Source organism: Ischnura elegans, chromosome X, assembly GCF_921293095.1.
Source record: "Ischnura elegans chromosome X, ioIscEleg1.1, whole genome shotgun sequence".
In the NCBI taxonomy this organism is placed as follows: domain Eukaryota; kingdom Metazoa; phylum Arthropoda; class Insecta; order Odonata; family Coenagrionidae; genus Ischnura; species Ischnura elegans.
This window is the reverse complement of record NC_060259.1, coordinates 36,604,875-36,624,814: the sequence shown is the minus strand read 5'-3', so window position 1 is coordinate 36,624,814 and position 19,940 is coordinate 36,604,875. Positions and strand designations below refer to the sequence as shown.

The 19,940-nt window shown below is 38.0% G+C and overlaps 1 protein-coding gene across 2 annotated transcripts; it reads left to right on the top strand.

Moving 5' to 3' along the window:
• Positions 1-8,388: 8,388 nt before the first annotated feature.
• Positions 8,389-15,893, top strand: LOC124170991 (inactive hydroxysteroid dehydrogenase-like protein 1). Of its 2 annotated transcripts, XR_006867621.1 has the most exons (7): positions 8,389-8,663; positions 8,816-8,938; positions 9,348-9,458; positions 9,549-9,769; positions 11,777-12,004; positions 14,790-14,998; positions 15,082-15,893. XR_006867621.1 is itself a non-coding variant. In XM_046550103.1 (6 exons), the coding sequence occupies exons 1-6, from the start codon at positions 8,453-8,455 to the stop codon at positions 14,877-14,879; spliced, it is 984 nt and encodes a 327-aa protein (XP_046406059.1). In that variant the 5' UTR covers positions 8,389-8,452; the 3' UTR covers positions 14,880-15,893. The 2 variants fall into 2 exon arrangements, 1 of the variants encoding a protein (XP_046406059.1); XM_046550103.1 differs by having other exon boundaries at positions 14,790-15,893.
• The last annotated feature ends 4,047 nt before the right edge of the window (positions 15,894-19,940 follow it).

Below are 19,940 nucleotides of genomic sequence, written 5' to 3'. Positions count from 1 at the left end.
TTCGGTTAAAATAAACTACAAATGCTTGACTATGAATAAGTTTTCTTGTGACGGAAAAATGATACACAGTAAAGCGAATAAATAACCTTTGTCTTTCACGACATGTAATTTGACCGAGGAGAAAAAAATTCTAAGAGTGTATAAACAACGGGATTTATTTAATTCCACGGAAAAATTTACACATCCCCATTAATTGTGGTACCTAACAAACCTGCTGAGTGAACGGGGTTAAAAGTCACATTAATTGCCATGGGAAAGGTACCCTAGATCGAGAATCGAACCCAAAACCTTTAGCTTCCCGGGCCACCACGCAGACCATTACGCCTTTCCGGTGAAATTTGCTCGGGCTTTCTACCGGGTGAGTTTCCCGGAGGTAGCCATCGAAACGTCGGCCTAAAAGCGACTCACCCGGTGGAAACCCCTAGAAGATTTTAACAGTATCACTCGCCAAGAAAGAACAAAATCATATTTCATTACGCTTTTCGTGTTCCTTTATTCTTGTTGCAATTTCACTGAGGTTCCCAGAGCTAGGTGTTAGGCCCTAGCCCCACCAAGGAGGGCAATGTATGGAAATATGAGCTTCCGAGATGTCACTACCCAAAGGTGAATCCCATTCTAGCGCTAATGCCGCGCTTGGCGGTATATCTTTCAAATCCACCGCATGAACCTGGATAGCGTAGTGATCTACGTAGTGGCCCGGGAAGCCAAAGGTCCGAGATTCGGCTCCCGGTTCAGGGAAATTATTTATCATGGCAATTAATGTGGCTCTCCGTTTAAGTTAACAGCTGTTCCGATGTCTTTTCTCACTCACACTAAGAGATGCGGTAGGTTTCTGAAAGCCAACCCCGAGACGCTAAACGAATCCGACGAAGAGAATAGGGTAGTTTCCGTCATCAAAGAAAACGAAATGCAATGATTGTGATTCGTTACCCACCATTAGTATATTCATAATATACAAATTATTTGGTTTTAGCAATCCCAGTTCAGATGAATGGCAACGGTCAATTTTAACCTTATTTGAAAAAGGCCAGATTAGCGCCCATGCGATGCCACTCCACGTGACGTCACAGGGACCTAGATACTATACGAGTAGTCAGGAGTTTTACATCGTCTGAGATTACCAAAGCATGCATGAGTCACAAAGCTAAGGGAAACATCTCTTAATAATCACACATTAAAAATACCTAAGTTCGGAAAGTTTCCTTCATTTGATAGGGGAATAATGATCCTTATTTAAGCCAAGACCTACCAGCTAGCAGGGTACTCAGCTACCTGCTAGCAGCCTGCGTCGTCTCAGCGCTCAAGCCTCGCCCTAAGGTCACCTCACAAGGGGGCAGCGGGAACCAGAAATACGTCACACGGACTTTTTCCCATCATTCCTGCTTAGCCGTTGAGTTTTCGCGCGCTTGAAAATTTTCACTTTTCGTTTAATCGCGAAAAATAGGTATCGTCATTTAAAAATCTAAAAGTGTGAAATTCGTACTCCAGGAGTAATAATCTTTCGATTTAGGCAATAAAAAATAATAGGAAACCACCCTATTGTCTCATTAAAGCAACGCTTACTTGGATGAGGCAAGCTTACCGCCCAACTGAAATTGACCCACTCGGATATAGTAGTCCACAATTAGTGCTCAGTTTTTTTTGTCATTTTAGCCATAATCAATCTACAAACTAGTACCCACGGTTTACTATTGCAGCCAAGATGCTTATCATGTGCTTCCCTCAGGGCACGAGCTGAAATTGAGCTATCCAATCGTTGCATCACCCTGGGGATATATGTCGATGAAAAAGTTCATGCACAAGCCCTAAGTCATCGTAAGTATTAGGAGTGGATCAAGGACATTGCAGAAATTGGATGAACCATAATTGTCCTACTTCGCTTTTTTGTGTTCTTAGCGGTTGTCCTCGCAGATACATGCTGAGGGAATAAGGATAATACGCGGTCACCGAAGAATGCCAAGAATGCGTTTATACTAAATCTAACCACAGGTAATCTCCGTAATCGAATAAGATATCCTTGAAAAAACATACTTTCAGGCGATTTTATTTAGAATTATTTTAATTATAGACATAAAAACCAACTATTTTTTCAATTTTATTCCATTTACGTGGTTATATTTCATCCTTAACACTTGGATTTCTATTAGGATGCAAGATGAAACGAAATTGTTGACATGAGAGAATAGCATGAGAGATTTTTTACTTCAAAATTCGTAAGTAGAAAATTCTGTAAGTCTCGCCATTTCAAGCCCATTCTCTAGTCAAAACTCTTAATCTGCAAGCTTATATTGCTCAGTTAGGAAAGGATATCGAACCAAATTTATTGTTTATTACCAGCCAATGCTTAGTTTGACTACCACTCCACTTTTGATAGAAAAATGAAGCTGGGGATATATTTCATGTAAAAACTGATGGACAATGCCATAGAAACATAAATATACGGTTATGATACTTAATAAGGATTTTATGGGCAATTTCCGAAGGTAAAATTAATCAATCGCAACAAAATACTCCAAAAGTATGATGCTCAAAAAAGTTAACTCAAGCACATATGTAAGTTGTTCATAGGGGTAAAAGAATTTTTTTGCACTATTATGGGGACAAAATTCCTTTTTTGTTCAATAAAATTATGATATTAAATTTACATTAGCATATACATCTCCCAATTTTATTGGAAAATGAGGCGATTGCTTCGAGTAAAAACACATATGAATCACTAACTGCAGAAAGACATAATGTCCAAGTTGGACGATCTATCTTTTTTTTATTTAAGTTGTTGCTGGGTGCAAGGCTTAACGTTTCCTACTAAAAGGAAACACGCCATGCTAATAACACCGAGCATATTTTTTCCATAACATGTTTCCTTTTAGTAGGAAACGTTGAGCCTTGCACCTAGCAACAACTTAAAGAAGTAAATAGAAAAAACGTCCGACTTGGACACGACGCCTTTCTGCATTTAACGATTCGTGTGAATGCTCTGGTATTCTTTCTAACACAAAATGCCAGTGAAGCATCACAGAAGCTCCAGATGCAAAAGAGATTCACCTTCCTTAAGAATTTATAAGGCAGAAAATATTTCGCATCACCTTCGCCAACGAGTAGGAGTGAGAAATTTCACGGCCGATGCTATCTAAGCGGGGTAGCCGACCCGAAGTAACAACTGGTTTGTGACTGCATGATCAGAGCAATCGAGGCGAAGTATGCGACTGACATAGGAGAATGAACTGAGGAGAGTGACCACATCATGGGCAATGGCACACACGAATCGAACTGAATTCAATTTGCACACCTCGAAAGTCCCATATGATGACACATGAAATGAAAACAACTCTTTCTCAATTAAGTAACGAGGATGTGGAGTTTCAAGAGAACGAGGCAGAAAGTTCGTACGTGATATGAACTATATAAGCTTACTGCGGACGAAAGTTTCACGAAACACTCGATGCAAAATCATCATACTACTCCTATGTACTGAGAACACAACCGAGGCGCTCACCATTACTTTTGCGCCTTCAAGTAAGGTAAAGTCGCCAAATTTCTTCCCCGGGCCTAGTTTCGTACCTCTGTTCTGACCAGGGGCGCAGCTAAGAATTAAGGCTGGGGGGAGGTTTAGGTGCAACTAATACAGATGTGTGCGGGGGTATGGAATACCCAACAGGATAAGCGGTAGGTGCGAGATTAATAAATTGTGGAATTTTAAGATAAGTGGTTCGAAATGGTGAGTTTTACGGCTATCTGAGGGATATTTTATTAATCCTTACACTATTCTATTAGTAATATCAATCCAATCAAGTAAAATGGATTAAACTTAAAAATTTCTCTGAGCTCTGAGGGGGGTTTATCCCCAAAAACACCCCTCGCTTCACCACTGCCACTCTGCACATCCTGCAGCTATCAATCGATCTCAAGACAATCATGGGGTAATATAAGTGCGTTGAATTCAATGTTCCTTGTGGCAACGCGACATGCGCTCTAGAACAAAGAACAAAAAATATCACATGCCACTATTGTTTTAAAGGGTAAAAAATTATCTTACCGTTACTTAACAGTATTTTTGTACCGAAAATGAACTTTAAAATATTTAAATAAGTATTGTAACATTTTTTATTATAATTACCTTGTTTTAAAACTGTTTTACATGAGTTATTTGTAAGGGACGAAATTTTTCAATTTTGGTAAAAGTAGATTGTTTTTTAACTTTTTTCTTTTCAGATAACAAATCTTTCCTGATATATTTTGAGATCAATATCATGTGTAGGCTTAGTTGGTGGTTTTGTATAATTTTTTTGGAATGATTGGTTTAAAAATATGATGTACAGAGGCCAAAAACAGACTGGGGGACGAAATTTGGCGCCTTTACCTTAAACCTATTCGTAAAAATGACCACAACAGTTTCAAGTCAAATTATACATCCTAAAATTTGAAGTGCAATTCATATTTGGCACCAGGTCGAGGAAATATTTTCATTTAGTTGGCATAATTGGTTAACCGAATTCAGAGAAGTTTATGGAATTTTGTAATCGTAACCAGCTATATAAATATATAGCTATTGGAAAAGCTTTGTTTTGAAGTTTCCATTTTTCGTTTTTTCAATAAGCTATTTCGCATTTCATTATCACGCCCTGGGAGTGTACTCTTGCAAAAAAATATTATTTATGAACCAACATTCCATGTTCATTCCATGTTCCATGTTCTTAGACTAAGAATTCCACTGTATATGTTATAGTAATTCGGTAAAGCGATGGCAGTAAAATTTCAATAGTATTTCTAGATTTGGAAATTCCTTATATTCATTTCTAAAGCAATAACCAAAATCCTCCAAGTCGACAGCAATTTTGCCGTTGGAATTCAATGACGCTGTGAGGAGCTTGTGAGTGCAGGGCTGACTCCAGGAGTAAGCGTAGCACGCATTCGAGTAGAAAGCAACGATAGAAATATGATCTCTGCATTTCTTCCGGGTTTCCTTCCGCGTCAGATTGTTCGTAGACAATCAAATCAAACAGCCAATCACAATGCAGCTCCCATCCAGCCTACGGTATATAAGCGAGGCAGAAACCGACAGCCGACACCTTCGACCTGAAGACGCTGGCAGGATAGCCAGCGAAACTGTTGTCTACGAACAATCTGACGCGGAAGGAAACCCGGAAGAAATGCAGAGATCAAACCATCGCCGCGGAAACCTACGTTCTAACGATAGAAATATGACTTCAACGAAAATCGTCCCGAAAAGATGCAGCAACATTTTCTACAAAAACATGAAAGGAAGAACACTCGCAAAAGGCTTATCATTTTCATAGTTACATTTCAACCATAGGCGACGGAGTTTTCCCTTCCAACGTCAGCATTAGACGACGAGGTTCTTCGGACGCAGATAGTCACGCCTACAGTCCGGCCGCCCGCCGAGAGTTGTCCGACGACTTTAGAAGGGTCTAGTTCGGGGTAGGGGGCAAGGTTGCCAGGTAAGAAAGGGAAACGCCCACCTCACAAGGAGCCAGAAGGGACGACGACCGTGAAGGACCCAAAGGAAGAATGAAGAAAGGTGTTGGTGTTTGGTGTTTCGAAGAAAGGGCTTGTTTTAGTGGCTAAGGCTCGTTTCAGTGCTTCATATGCATGTTACAACGTTGTATGACTCTGGCGAGGGTGTGAGATGCGTTTGAGGGACAGCGATTGGCTGGAAACCGTGTTGGCGCAAGGTCCTCCTCCCTGAACTTCCATCGGACAACTCTCGCCGGCTGGACTGTAGCGATTCGTCGCTGCCAGAGAGCTCAGAACTGTACTGAGAGGTGAAAAAAGTTCGCATGGTGCTCGCACTGGAAAGAAAGAAAATTTCCCCAGCAAGGCTCCAAAGCGAAAGGGATAATGCAGCACAGGGATGCCGACTTCCAAAAAATATTGGGGGGGCCAAACCGGGGATCTTGCCCCAGGAAATTTTATATGTAGTGAGTTTTAAGTTTTTTAAGCATTTTAGAATAATCATATGATCAACATTAGAACCGTGATCGCTCGAATCTCGATTTCTGGACAATCCGGGGAAAATTCGACAAGCCTGACACATTTTTTCCTCACACCCATAACGAATTTTTGAGGGGCTCGGGCCCCCTCTAGCCCCATGGAGTCGGCGCCACTGGTGCAGCATCAATCAAAAATTTAACCCCACTGTCTAGCAGGCACATAGCCAGGGAAGACCTTGAGGGCTTAACTACCACCTTCCCCGAAAATTTTCCGACGACGAACCGCGATACATCTGTTTATTTTCATGTTTTGAGTTGTGTTTTCATGTTGGATGAACTTGAAAATTATTAAATAAATAACCCTTCCGAGGACACCATTATCGCAAGGGCAGCTAGCCTCTAACACTCCTTTTTTCAATATAGTTATATATCATAATTTCTGTCAATAACGAAAGATGAATTTAACTTTCACCATTATACAAATGAAATACATATTCGACTTATGGAAATTACGGTTCACCGATGCGTGCGAATAGACAATCAAAAGTGAATATAAACAACCAACCTACCTTTCAAGCACTCTCCGACGCAAATTTCCTGGCTACTTGCCTGCTGCCTTGGCGCAATTCATATTTCCATGACGCCGAAATATTGCTCCCTTAAATTTGGAAAATGCTTAAGAATGGCCATTTATACTCAGAGTTCTCAATGAGGCTGCGTAGAAGACAAAAGGAAAAGGCAACATGGAAACCTCCGACTTCAATATCATAGTGTAAAATGCTATTGAAGAAAAAAGCAATTGAACAAAGAACTACTCTTTTCTTGGATTAGGAGACAGAGGAACCTGGTCTAGATGGATAGAGTAATATAAGCGGCGAGAGGATGCCAAAAGCGGTGCTAGAGCCGTCGTACTGCCTTCAACCCTGTCGATAACGAAATTATAGATTCTATTTTGTCTATAAAATCTTCCCCTGGACCCGTAGCTGCCTGCCTTAGATTAATAAGGGTAGAGGTAACATGATCAAATTAGAATTTTTCATTCGGTTGGAGAGATGGTTACAGGATTCTATAGATCTATAGATTCCTGTAACTATAACTAACAAGATTCTATAGATCTATCTTCTCGAGAAGATATTACTGGAAAAATAATTCTTAGGAGGAAAAATGAGGTGAGAACGAAATTTCTAATTCAGGGAAGAAAATACAGCATGACCAATGGAAAAATAAGCATTAACAGTCGCAACAGAAATAAATGTAGGAAAATCGATTCGATGAATTACCGTAAAATTACTCAAAATACATAATTTGGAATACTGAAAGAAAGTGTGGGTAAAGAAATTAAGTAATAAGAAAATAATACATTAATCAACTGCAGTTGTTTCACTACGTAATTAAATTTAAAATCAAAACAATTTTTTCTCGCAATAAAATGGAAAAATTCTGCTATCCATCAGGATGCATCACATACTTTTGCGAGCGATATTATCAAAAAAGTAATTTATATGGAGGTGCAGAGAAGAGTTCCCCACCTTCCAAACAACAGGTCAGTATTATATGCCAAATCAGTGGCTTAGCCAGGAGTTTCGTTCGGGGAGGGGGGTCCAAAACCAGGGGGGAAAATAAAAAAAAATTGGGTACAAAGTAATGGGTTTTAAACTAATTTTTAACACTTTTCACCATCGAAAAAACTTAATATGTTAAAAAAAATACTTTGTAAACTCATGATTTTTCAATATTTTGTTTTATCTTGTGAAAGAAAATTATTGTGCTTTCATATTTCGGGGGGGGGATCCCCCCTGGCTACGCCAATGCGCCAAATATAAAGGAATTAAGCTCTTTAAGGGGGCATCCATGAACTATTTACGTGAAGCATTTAGGGGGGAGAGGTTCAAGCCGATTCTCACCCAATCTCACGAGGGGGTCATGGCAAGTATCATGCAACTTTTATTCACAAGAAACAGCGTCGAATTGGGATATTAGTATTCTTTAATACGTAATAGTACTTTACTACGTAATAATATTATTCTTAACTGATATTATTTAAAAATAATTTTAAAAAATTGTTTTTTTTATAAATCCAACCAATGACGCATAGATAAACGCATTTACACTGAAAATACGCATTTTGAACAATCTCAGGTGAGATTCGAGGGAGAGGGTCGAGCTAAATCTCACTTACGGAGAAGGGGGGTCATATAATCGCCAAAATCACCTCACTTAATCAATGGACCTTAGTTACCTCGAATACGCAGACCCTAAATGATACTTTGCGAGTTAAATCCAGTTCGAGACATCGGCGAACGTCTTATCACAAAAATGACGGTGCATATAATCTTGACTTGAGGAATACTTGAGGAACCCAAAATCTCACTTGAATTTTGGAGAAAGCGGGAAACCACTACTGCGTGAGAAAGATAGCGCTAGGCAATTGTTTGACGCTGCGGCGGCGGCGTTCCATTTCGGATGGAGTGGGGGAAATTGTTTGTTATGAATCGAGCAGAATGGCTCTCACTTCAGATTCTCCTCTGCTCCTCGTGAGGGAAATGACCAAAACGGCAATGATGTGCGATGAGTTCTTCACAGTTGTTGGGTATTTCTACGTCGGTAAAGTTCTGCTGTCGCTGACAATTACGATATTTAAAGAAATCAAAGTGAGGGTCTATTCTGCCTTCTTTCCTGTTAATTTGGCGGCTAAGTACGGAAAATGGGCAGGTATGTTAATCATTTGGAAGTCCGAAGATCCCGGCAGCTGAATTTTTGTACTGAGTGAAGTGAATTATTCACCGGCTTGCTGTGTTTCTGTTTTGCGACGCAGTTGTGTCTAGTGCATCATCTTTTAACGTTTACCATTATTCCATCCAAAGTTATCACAGGAGCAACAGATGGGATTGGGAAAGCCTACGCGCAAGAATTTGCTCGACGAGGTTTGAGCATATACCTCATCAGCCGAAATCCTGTAAAACTAACTCGTGTGGCGAATGAAATCGGTAGGTGGGTTTTCCTCTTGGCTTGGTTGGTTACTAAGTTTAATTTACGGCTTTCGTTCTTCCCGTACTTATCCCGTTGGCAATGGGAAGAATGAATTCTCAGAATCTGGTGAACCCAGTGGTATTTTCGTCATTGTTATCTTGGCCGTGGAACGAGAAATTTCGGTCTAATAAGGAGAATCTGTTTAAAGCTGAAATTCTCGTCGACAGATGTGAGGGTTTGTTTTGCCTTGGATTTTAAAAGTAATAGAAATGTGTAATTAGCCTTAGGGTAATAATTCTGGCCTATAGCTGGGTCATGACAGTCGGTGGGACGCTATAACCTGCCTCATCTTCATCGAGGCATTTCCATTGTTCGACTAAGTTACCAAACGGGAGGTTATTAACCATGTATGTGTATTTGTTTCAGAATCAGAATATGGAGTTACCACAAGAACATTAGCTGTTGACTTTAGTGAAGGAAGGAGTGTTTATGACCGTATAGCGAAAGCGTTGGAAGAAATACAAGTTGGAATTCTTGGTAATGCCCGACGATGAATGCATAACCTTAAATGTTTTGTTACTATCACATCGTAGCGGTTCATTAGCAAATTACATTGTTATTTTTTAGTGAACAATGTGGGATTTTTGAGCGAAAGGGCTGGTCCTGTTGCATACATGACAGAAAATGACATGTGGACTGTTATTAATTTAAATTGTGGAGCTGCCACATTAATGAGCAAATTGGTATTACCATCCATGATCGAAGCCAAAAAAGGTGCCATTGTGAATATCTCATCAGTTGCAGGAATGCATCCTCTACCATGGCTAGCAGTATACTCCTCATCTAAGGTAAGTGGGCAGAATGCACATGTACATTTAAGAAATACAGAATTAAGAAGGGCAATTAGTCAAGATTTAGATGCTAGATTTTTTCAGTTGGAATCAAACATTAATGTAAATTCTATGTCATGTCAGTCATAGTGAAGAACTATTAGGAATGCAAGTTCCTTGAATTCTACATATTCCTCTATGTAATTACAGGTGACAAGTTTTTATAGTAATTTTTTGCCTACATGGCTTCCATCGCATTGCACTTGAAAATCAAGTTCCAGCTCAACATGAGAACTAATCCCTGTGCACGAAACAAATTTTTTGTGGCAAAGATTATGCACTGCCATTGTGTCGTAATTGTTTCTTAGCAGTTTGAATTCCAAATTTGAACGGTAGTGGTGAACCCAACTGATCTCTATCTAAGGATATTTTTGGTCCTAAAATTCAACTGAAATTTGAGGGAATAAAATTTATGTAAAAATTTTAAGTTCTTCAGTGGCAACGCATGAAATATTTAGGTACAAATCACTTGGTGTTACCTACTCCTTGTAGTGTATTTGCTCTAATTATGTGTGGGCATTCTTAAGTACACATACTCAAGATTATAAGCAGTCAAAAAGATGTGATAAGGCTAGGTATGATAAGGTTTGGTAGGGTTATGTGTGAAGAATGCAGAACATTTTAATTCTAATGCAATGTATATGTTTAAATTTTGTGATAAAGCAGCACCTAAAAATTTGAATCCTAGAAAACAGGGGCATGTGTTATAGGCCCGTACCTGAGGGCCTCACCCCAAGGGCGAGAATAATTTTTTTCAAGTTGTCTATTGTCTGACACTTGGAGCTATGATAGCTGTATTACCCATTCATCTAGTGGTAACATTATACTTCCTTAGTTTTTTATTTCACGCTTATTGTAAGTATAAAATATCATGGGATGACCTAGTTAACATTACTTTACCTAGCCGTAACTCCCTACCCTCCATAGAAGTAATATATAATATATATGCTACTATAAGGGAGTTTTAAACCTCAAGATAAAATACTTTCAAAATACCACACATAGCCCCAAATTTAATTTATTCGGAATATCTAATTAATATCTAAGAATTAAAATATTCAGAGTTTATGTGCTACAAATTAAAGGTAATGGCGTCTTTGAGTGTTGAGTTCTTGAAACTTCATTTACTGGCAAAAGATTCATTGTTATTTTTAAATTGAAAAGAAATGTGTGTAAGCTATGTTCCCAATCGAGGGGGAGGGGGTTCTTTTGTATATTAGCTACCAATAATGTCACTAATTCAAGTTTAGCTAAAATTCAGTGTGGTAAAATATTTCCATGCAGTTTTTTAAGTCCAAAAATGTTTTAGTCGTATCATCCAAGATTGTACCTTTTCATTTAGCGTCGACTCTCTGACCCTTTTTTCAAATAGCTGCCTGAAATGTGATGAAGAGAATAGAAAAGTTAGGTTCATCGAGCCGTTGCTTCCATGTACGGGCTGCAACAAGTGAAAAAAATCATTATTAATTCAATTTTCATTTGCAGAGACTCCATTGCTTGTTGGAGGGGAAAGGGTGGGTTGTTCTGATGAATATGTTTATTCAAGTGTGGTAAAAGAGAGTATAAAAGGTGAAGATTCACCAAAAATAGTGATGGAGTTAATCCAATTTACTAAATGGCTGGTTCTTTTTTTGTAGGTTATTGAATAACAAATGTCATTACTGTCATTGTTTATCCCTTGGATTCATTACAGTGGACCTGATAAGTCATTGAGTTATTTTTATGTTGTAGTTGTGGTAGTATATGGTTGTTTCATTCTAATGTGAAAATTTCAATAACCTAGACTTCAATGTGTTCTATGAGCTCAAAGAAGGTCATGCCTTGGTTTTCTTGTGACCGGGATTTTGATGTTTTTGTTTTAGGCTATTTTCTGTCTAACTATTATAAATTGCCTCATGAGATATTGTAAATAAACATTCTACTAACTCATATAGTAGTACCATAACCATGTCCTATTTTTTACAGGCATATTTATATTACTTGTCTGAAGCTCTTCGGACAGAGTGTCGATCATCAGGCATAACTATTCAAACAGTGACACCAGGATATGTGAAAACAAATCTTATTTCTAAGGCAACATTGCTAAGCCAGGGAGGCATAAGTATACCATCACCTCGGCGGTATGCTAGGCATGCAGTAGCCACTTTAGGAGTGGTTGACACTACATGTGGATACTGGATTCATGAATTTCAGGTAAATGCGTATTTTAATTTGAAGTGCAAATAAAGGAGTGAAAATTATCACTTGAGTATACACTCGGAGGCCAGTATGTTTTGCAAAGCTCATGTTTTTGGATGTGCAAGTACATTTGTGGTCTAATTTAATGTGAGGAAGGAAAAAAAGAGAAGAAACCTTATCAGATTACACTTCCTAAGAGGAACATACAACTCCACACTCACTCCAAGCTTCATGATAATGACTTTTCTCTGATATCCTATTCCAAGCCTAATATAAAAATTCTTGCAGAGATTTGATGCCAGATTTGACATCACAAACATGCAATAGAACAGCAGAGAAAAGCCATTTGAAATGAATTAATGCGTGTGTTTCTCAGCCTTTACTCAAGCCTTCTTTATGTAGGCCTTTTCAGCAAAAAAAATATTCGAGCCAATTCCTAACTTATCAAGAACCCATGTCCCTGCAAACACATTTAACTTAAAGGTGAGACTGCCATGAAAGAATCCCCTAATTACGCAGGGTGTTACAGCAAAAAGTGCAAAGTTATGATGCCCACTATCAGCTATCAATTCCAGAAAATTTTTACTACATGGACCCTGTTTTCGACTGCCCGGCAAACATTATCAAAACATTGGTAACAATGTCAATATAAGTCAGTGGAAAACCATGCTGGTGTAATAATAATTTTTTGGGATTGAGCCAAGTTTTTATTTTATTTAGTATAAGATATCTGTTTGATAAAACTTGGGCATTGGGATCTTAAAATTGATTATGTAAATTGACAATGATTGAAAAGCTAAGAGTTTTTCACATACGCAAATATTTGTTTTGTAACTGGAGCTCAAAATGTGAATGCTGTGATTTTACTTCTTGGTAATGCACAAATTAGTAAATTAAGCCAGTCAGCAATGTCGAGAATAACCATTCTAAAATATACTAGGCCAAGTGTTTATCATTGAGGTTCAAAGAAATATTATCTCTAATATCTAGACACAGAAAGCAACACTCCAGCAGTGAGTTCAAACTTTTTAATGAATTATGTCATGCCTACTGTCTGTAAAATAAAAAGCAAGATACTGGAGTTTGAGGAGCTCTAACATACAAATGAAGCAATCATTGTTAATACAAAGGAAAGCATTCAAAAGACCATTTATTTCTACGTAGGATCATTTAATTTACAAAATCTTCAGCTCCATGGTATTTCCTGTACTTAATTTAAAAAGAAGTACCTCTTTTTTGTGCATATAATCAAGTTGCCCAAATTTGAGCACTTGGTATTCCTGTAGTAACCTTTCCAGTAACTTGCAATTTTGATATAAGAAAGCCACATCTATTGCTAATAGTTTGCAGTAAACAAATTGTTTACACCACTAACGTCGATGGATTTGTCATAAAAAATGCAAATTTCTGCTAACTTCGAAACCAATGGGTCAATTGAAAATTGATCGCTACTGATGTATGCTGAGAAATGAACGCATTGCTGGTTGTCATTACATTTACATTAGATATCAATTATAAGGTAAATATGGCTAATTATTTATTTAGACTTTTCTACACGCATATCGGCACCTATGTCTGGGGAGACACGCTTCCTTTATATCACCAGTACGTTCTGTAGAATTACGAATCTGTGGTGCTCATTTCAGGTAAACGTAAGGATATTGGATTGGGGTTGAATAACAAGTTATCCATCAACCTGCGTGATGTATGAAACATATTCCTCCCATAGAACCCGTGGACTGTCCCCATTATGACACCAATCTCGAGTTCGTAGATGAATATCTTCGGCCTTCCCAACATACGAAGCCTCTTCTGCAACTACTTGAATTCTCTTGTCACAATTCTTTTGCTTAGCATTGGCTTTTTCCACTGATGTAAGGCTGATTCTAAGTCAATTAGACACTGTTTTGTACACGGGATAACATTTGTCCATACGCTTTTCTGCTTCACAGCAAAAAAAGTAAATGCCACTCAAAACCATTTGGACTTCCGTCTCTGAAAAACCCCTTCTTGGATGCACGATCCACCAAAGGAATCTGCACTTACAATTGATCTTGCTTACTAGCAAACGTTCTGAAGCAATCGGCAGATGATTTATAAACTGCTAGAGTACTCTACGTCATGATGCACGATGTAGCAACTGTGCACGACTTTGAGAGACTCTCTTTTCTGTTGCTTTGTTTTGGCCTGCCTCGCTAGGCAGATAAAGAGCAAAACCCAGAGTTCAAAACAAAAAAAATATTAAACGATATTGAATATACCGCTGAGATTTAATGTGTGCGATGTATGTACCTGCATTACGTACATTCTATGACACACAGCAGTGCCAATCAATTTTCAATTGGACCATTGTTTTTAAAGTTAGTAAAGCTTTTTGCATTGTTTCCAAGAAATCCGTCAATTTTAGTATTATAAACAATTTGTTTTCAGCAAACTGCTAATATAGATGTGGCTTTCTAGCATTGAAACTGCAAGTTACTGGAAAGGTAACTACGGGAATACCAAGCCCTCAAATTTGGGCAACTTGATTTTACGTGGAAAAAACAGGTTTTTTTTTTTAGAAAAAATGAAGTACAGGAAATACAATGGAGCCGAGGATTTTTAAAAGTAAATGATTCAATGTAGGAATAAATTCTCTTTCGTATGCTTTCTGTTGCATTTAAATTGATTGTTTCATTTAGACGCTAGAGCTCCTCAAACTCTTGTGTCTTGCATTTTTTTACAGACCATAGAAAAGAAAGTTGTTATATTTATTTCAATGAGCATGGTGCCTTTAATAATTACTTTCTTTTCTTTGCAGCTCTGGTTTACTAATCTCTTCCCACGAGCAATAATTAGTGAACTATGCTTGCATGTTCAGAAATATGTTTACAAAGATGCCAGTGCATAGGACTTAGTTCCTGGGAATAATTATTTAGATGTGAACTTGTATTGTTCATTGGCATAACAGACTATGTATGTACGGATAATCCTGTTTAGAGAAGAATTTTCGATTGTTGAATTTTCAATGTAAGTTTATTTGAAGTCCTCAGAAGGTCAATGTGAGGTAGCTGAGCATAATCGGTTCACTAATCAGATCATTTTAATTTCAGCCCACCATTAATTCCAAAATTCTAACTGCCACTAGCTTTTAAAAAAAATTTCAAAAATTTATGATGAGCTGTGTTACTGAGCATTTGTTGGGTGTGCTGCCTTTCTCTGCATTCCACCATTGATTTTTATTTTATGCGCTTTATATGACAAATGCTGTGCATAAAAATTCAATTAGTGTGTATAGTTAATAAATGCACACAATCAGGTCTCATAATTTTTATATTTACAGTCTTTCTGATATCATTTTTCACACAGTGTGCCCTCATGTATGTACCGTTCACCAAGGTGTATTATGATCTGCAACTAGTTTAGCCCTCAAGAGAAGCGTTTAGATATTAAATCGGGGCATTACACATTCAATATAACTTTGGGCTATGATGTGGATTGATGTTAATGCTAGTTTTCTCTGTGCTTTGGCTGGTAGGTGGAGTTGATACCAAAAATCCTGGGTGAAATTTCTCAAGAGTTTCCAGGTGAATGAGTGATTCCATCATTCCAAAATGTTAAGGTCAGCATGTTGTTAATGATGAATTCTCTGATTCATCTGGACGACTGGGAAAACATCCAGTGTAAACACTAGAGCATTAAATTCTCCTTTACCAAAAATATGTACCTTTTCCATGCCTTTCTTCCCATTAGCTGTCCTATGAAATGTGTGACTATGTGTTCCCTACAGGTGGGAATATCATTATAGCTGCATGGAAGAATGTACTTCTTTTGCTGTTACATTTAACTGTACCAATGGAAATTGAATGAGCCTAGCTCTAAGTTATCAGTGTCTAAGAATAAAATACCAAATTTTTATTTATTATTCTGTTGTTTCATTGTACTATCAAGCATAAGTGGGAAATAAGTCACCTTAGGTATTCTATTGGAAAAACCTTTTCATCATGGTAAAGAATTGCCTTTTCTTTGCTAGTCAAAAGGTATTTAGTTTTTTTTTGGTAAATGACAGCACTACGTACAAGCAACAAGTTACGTTCACAGTTTGATGTAAAGAGCATATTTTACCACCAGAATGAGTCAACTCAATGAAAACATTTATTGGTGCAGAAAAAATATATTCTTGCGAGCAGATGACTGCTGCATGAAGTTTAGAGTGCCTCTAAAAGGTCAGCTTAAACACTTGATTTACAAACTGCATGCAAGGGAGATATTGTGAGGAAAAAACTACCAGTTCATTGTCTAGGAATAGTACTTCATATTGGGATCACAATGATAGTCTTGGTTTCTCAAAAATGCTGGATTTATTTATCTGAAATCAAGAGATTTGCTATTTGATTTCATCCCTATATCTTTTCGATCAAATGCATGTGTGTTTCCTGAAATTTGGGATGATAGCCATGATTTCTTGTGGCCAGGGGCAAAGAATAATTTTCAAGCTTAGTCATTGCATGCTTGGTGGGTGGCTCGTTTTCAGGGTTACCATTTTTCATAAAATTTATCCTGCACGAATAAAATAACTCAAAAATCATGAGGCGAATGCTAGGGGCCCCAATGGCCATAGATGGGCTTGGGAAGGAATGAGCTCTTCCAGAATCTACCATTTTCCTTTGACCCTGCAAATACAGTAGAACCTCACTTATAAAACTATCAGCGGAAAACAAAAAAAAAAGTTGCAAAAGTGAGGAAGTTTCATGTGAGGTTTTTCGGTATTTAGAATGAAATCCTTTTCAATAGGGGCCAGTTTGTTTCCAGGATACAATTACTCATTTGGAGGCAAGACATTGAAGCCTAATAATCTTATTTTCTCACAAGCAACATCACAGATGATTTAAGAGAAACATAACTTTGCTTTCCTGAACAACATTACCCATGGTTGAAGGTCTTGGTCAAATTTCTGGCACAAAGCCGCAAGGCTATCATACTGTAGATATTTTGGAATGGTGATACTAAATGTTCACAGAGAAGCCAATTTTTGAAAAAAGTTGGCTCATTACCAGCAGTTTCCAGGAAATCCATTTTACCACCTAAAGACTAACCCAAGATTGGAGATTGAATAAATGAGATACCTGAAGAAAGTCAACCAAATTTACCCCATAGTTAGGGAGCAAAATTTCACTAATGCATCACGAAGGCTTCACACCCTGTGGACCCAGGTTCAAGTCCTGGCAGAGGCAGAAACTTTTCAGAGATGGCTGTATCCCTGCTTGGGTGTAGTGGACGGAACTCCCAGTGCAACACACTGTCCCGCGGATGGGACGTAAAGCCCTGGTTAAGCATGGTCTTGATGATTTATGGGAATGTAAAGTGATGTTGGAACACCAATATTGATAGCTGTTTAAGAAGGGCGAATTGACAGATTTTTTGTATTTCAGTATGATAGAGTTAATTTTGTTCATTATAAGCCTATTCAGGCAACGGTGTGTACCGTATTTCTCCGAATATAGTCCCCCTCTATTTGTAGGAGCAAGTGAATGACTAATGAGCATAATAGTATGACAGAACAAGAGGTGCTAAGGAAAAAATATTCCATGCAATGACACAGCAGAGGCTATGCTTTTCCACCATTTCCCTTGGACCCAAACACATTGACCTGCTATGGTTGCCCAAATTGGCTCATTTGCAGAAAATTTGCCAATACTCAGTGGCCTACTGTGCAGATAGGCCTAGTCTATCTCAGAAAAAAATATATAAATTACTAACTCTCCAAGGTTAAGATTTCTGGAAGGGCACACATGCTGCTTACCGAACTGCAACATTTGATTGTCTAAGTCGAGTGCTTTACTTTTGAAAAAGTATTGGTTAGCATTTGTAAAATTAATTTTCTTTTTTAAAAAGAAATCCCTGTACTAATGATACTCCCTGGCATAAATTTGATAAAAAAGTGCATAAATATTAAGTTCACATAAGAATATTAGTAGCTATCACACTGTGGAGCTAGTGGTAGGGGCTTATTATGTAAGTCATAACTCCGGAGCTATAAGAGTTATGATGGCTGCCATAGCTCAATTTGCGATTACAGTAGTCAAAATACCTCCGACAGGAGTTGCGAACTGGAGCTATCTCAGGTCTGGAATAACGCAGGCTTCAGACCCGTCCTTATGATAATTCCAGCCAGATTTCCTTCGCTTCTCAACTGTAATTTGTTGATGTCTGCCTTCGGAATCTGAAGGATTTGGCAATGGATCGACTAGTAAACATATATTGGGGAAGGATGATGAGGGTGTTTGCGGAGTATGTAAGAAGAAGGAGGCATCTGACACTAGAAAGGAGACGAATAAGGGATACCCACAATCCGACTGAATTAAATGAAGACCATTTTCGAATGTTTTTCAGAGTGTCGAAAGACATTTTTCAATATCTCTGCCGGTCTCTGGGACCCACACTAAGGAAATGCAGAATATCTGGTGTAAGCGTGGAAAAACAGATAAGTATTATTAAAGATTTTTCATTGTATCACTATGGACGTGTGTAATGTTGAATATTTCATGCTAACGGAAGAGAAGGAAATTAGACGTTTAATATTATATTGGACATTTTTTTATTTTCATTATTGGTATTAATATATATGTGTCGGTGTGTGTTCAAATATCTTCGATCTGTTTGCATGATTGCCTCATTTGCAAATCTGCAGACTATAGTGTTGGCATCTGTCAATCTCACTTGCACATTTTTTTAATTTTCGATAAAATATTAAGGTTTGTAACTTCACCCCACACTTCATTCATTGTTGCCTTCCCGTTTATTCATTGGAATACGCCAAGGGCAAAGCTTCTGTGGTCACTCATAAAATTAGTGAGCACCACGCACTGCTTCCTGCTCATTTTCTCTGACCTTTGCCGGTATCTAAAATATTATTCATTGCCATAATAGCAACATGGGCAGAGAATAGGTTTGAATTCGACGATAAAGGCATGACTGTATACAATGGGTGACATATAGCTGTATATGAATAAGCTTTAAAGTGTAAACATTTCAACAATGTAGTTTATATTAATTATTTTACGTTAACTTATGAAATACAAGTTTGGGACTCCATTCCAAAATTCACGTTAAATCCGCCTGCTCAGAAAAATTGACTATCGGATACCTAAGCTCCTATTGGTTGACTCATTTCTAGAGATTTGCTTTCCAAATTTTTCATAGCCACTGTAGCTCCGCATTCTTTAGGAGACTTCTCGTAACTCCAGCCGGTACGTAATAGGGTTGGAGCTACAAATCTAAACAAATCCGGGTGGAGTTACAGATAGCTCTAGCTCTGAGTCAAAGTTACGTAATAGGCCCCGTAGTGAGTCCAGAAATCACTTTACATCCAGAGTTAAATTTATAAGTGGTATCAATGAAGGCATAACCAATTCACCCCTATTGATTCACTGACTACCTAAAAGTGGCATGATCATCTTCCTGGATTGCTAAAACTCTGATGCTATGAGTAAATACCTGTGCCAGGATAATGAACGATGCGATGCAGGTTGCGGCAAATAAAGGGAGCTGCTGTTATAGAAAATCAAACTCTCTAGGAATCAGAATGATATAGAGAAAAGAATAATTCACTCTCTCCATACCCCCAGAACATGGTTTTTTCTAGAATAGATGACAATACTCAGATAATATAACTTCTTCATTGAAGCAAAGGTAAACGCATAGTTTGATTAAGGATAAACAACAGGCCAAAAAAGTGGCCATAGCCACGGATCCAGATGGCCACTCAAAAGAAGGAGAATTTACAACACAGTTTCTATGAAAACTACAATTGGTACAACATATAGGGAAAAGTGGCTTCATCATGGTGGTGGCCACTAAATAGAGATAACCTTGGAGGAGGTTTAACTGTGCTTGGAAACTGTGCTATTAAAAGGAGAAACATAGGACAAAAGCATCTCATATGGTATGATATTCTTACAGAAAAATGCAG

Excerpts from the sequence above, each read along its gene's own strand:
- LOC124170991 (XM_046550103.1), top strand. The coding sequence starts at position 8,453 with ATGGCTCTCACTTCAGATTCTCCTCTGCTCCTCGTGAGGGAAATGACC. Across the intron at positions 8,939-9,347 it reads TCGTGTGGCGAATGAAATCG|AATCAGAATATGGAGTTACC; the intron begins GTAGGTGGGTTT and ends TATTTGTTTCAG. Across the intron at positions 12,005-14,789 it reads ACTGGATTCATGAATTTCAG|CTCTGGTTTACTAATCTCTT; the intron begins GTAAATGCGTAT and ends TTTTCTTTGCAG.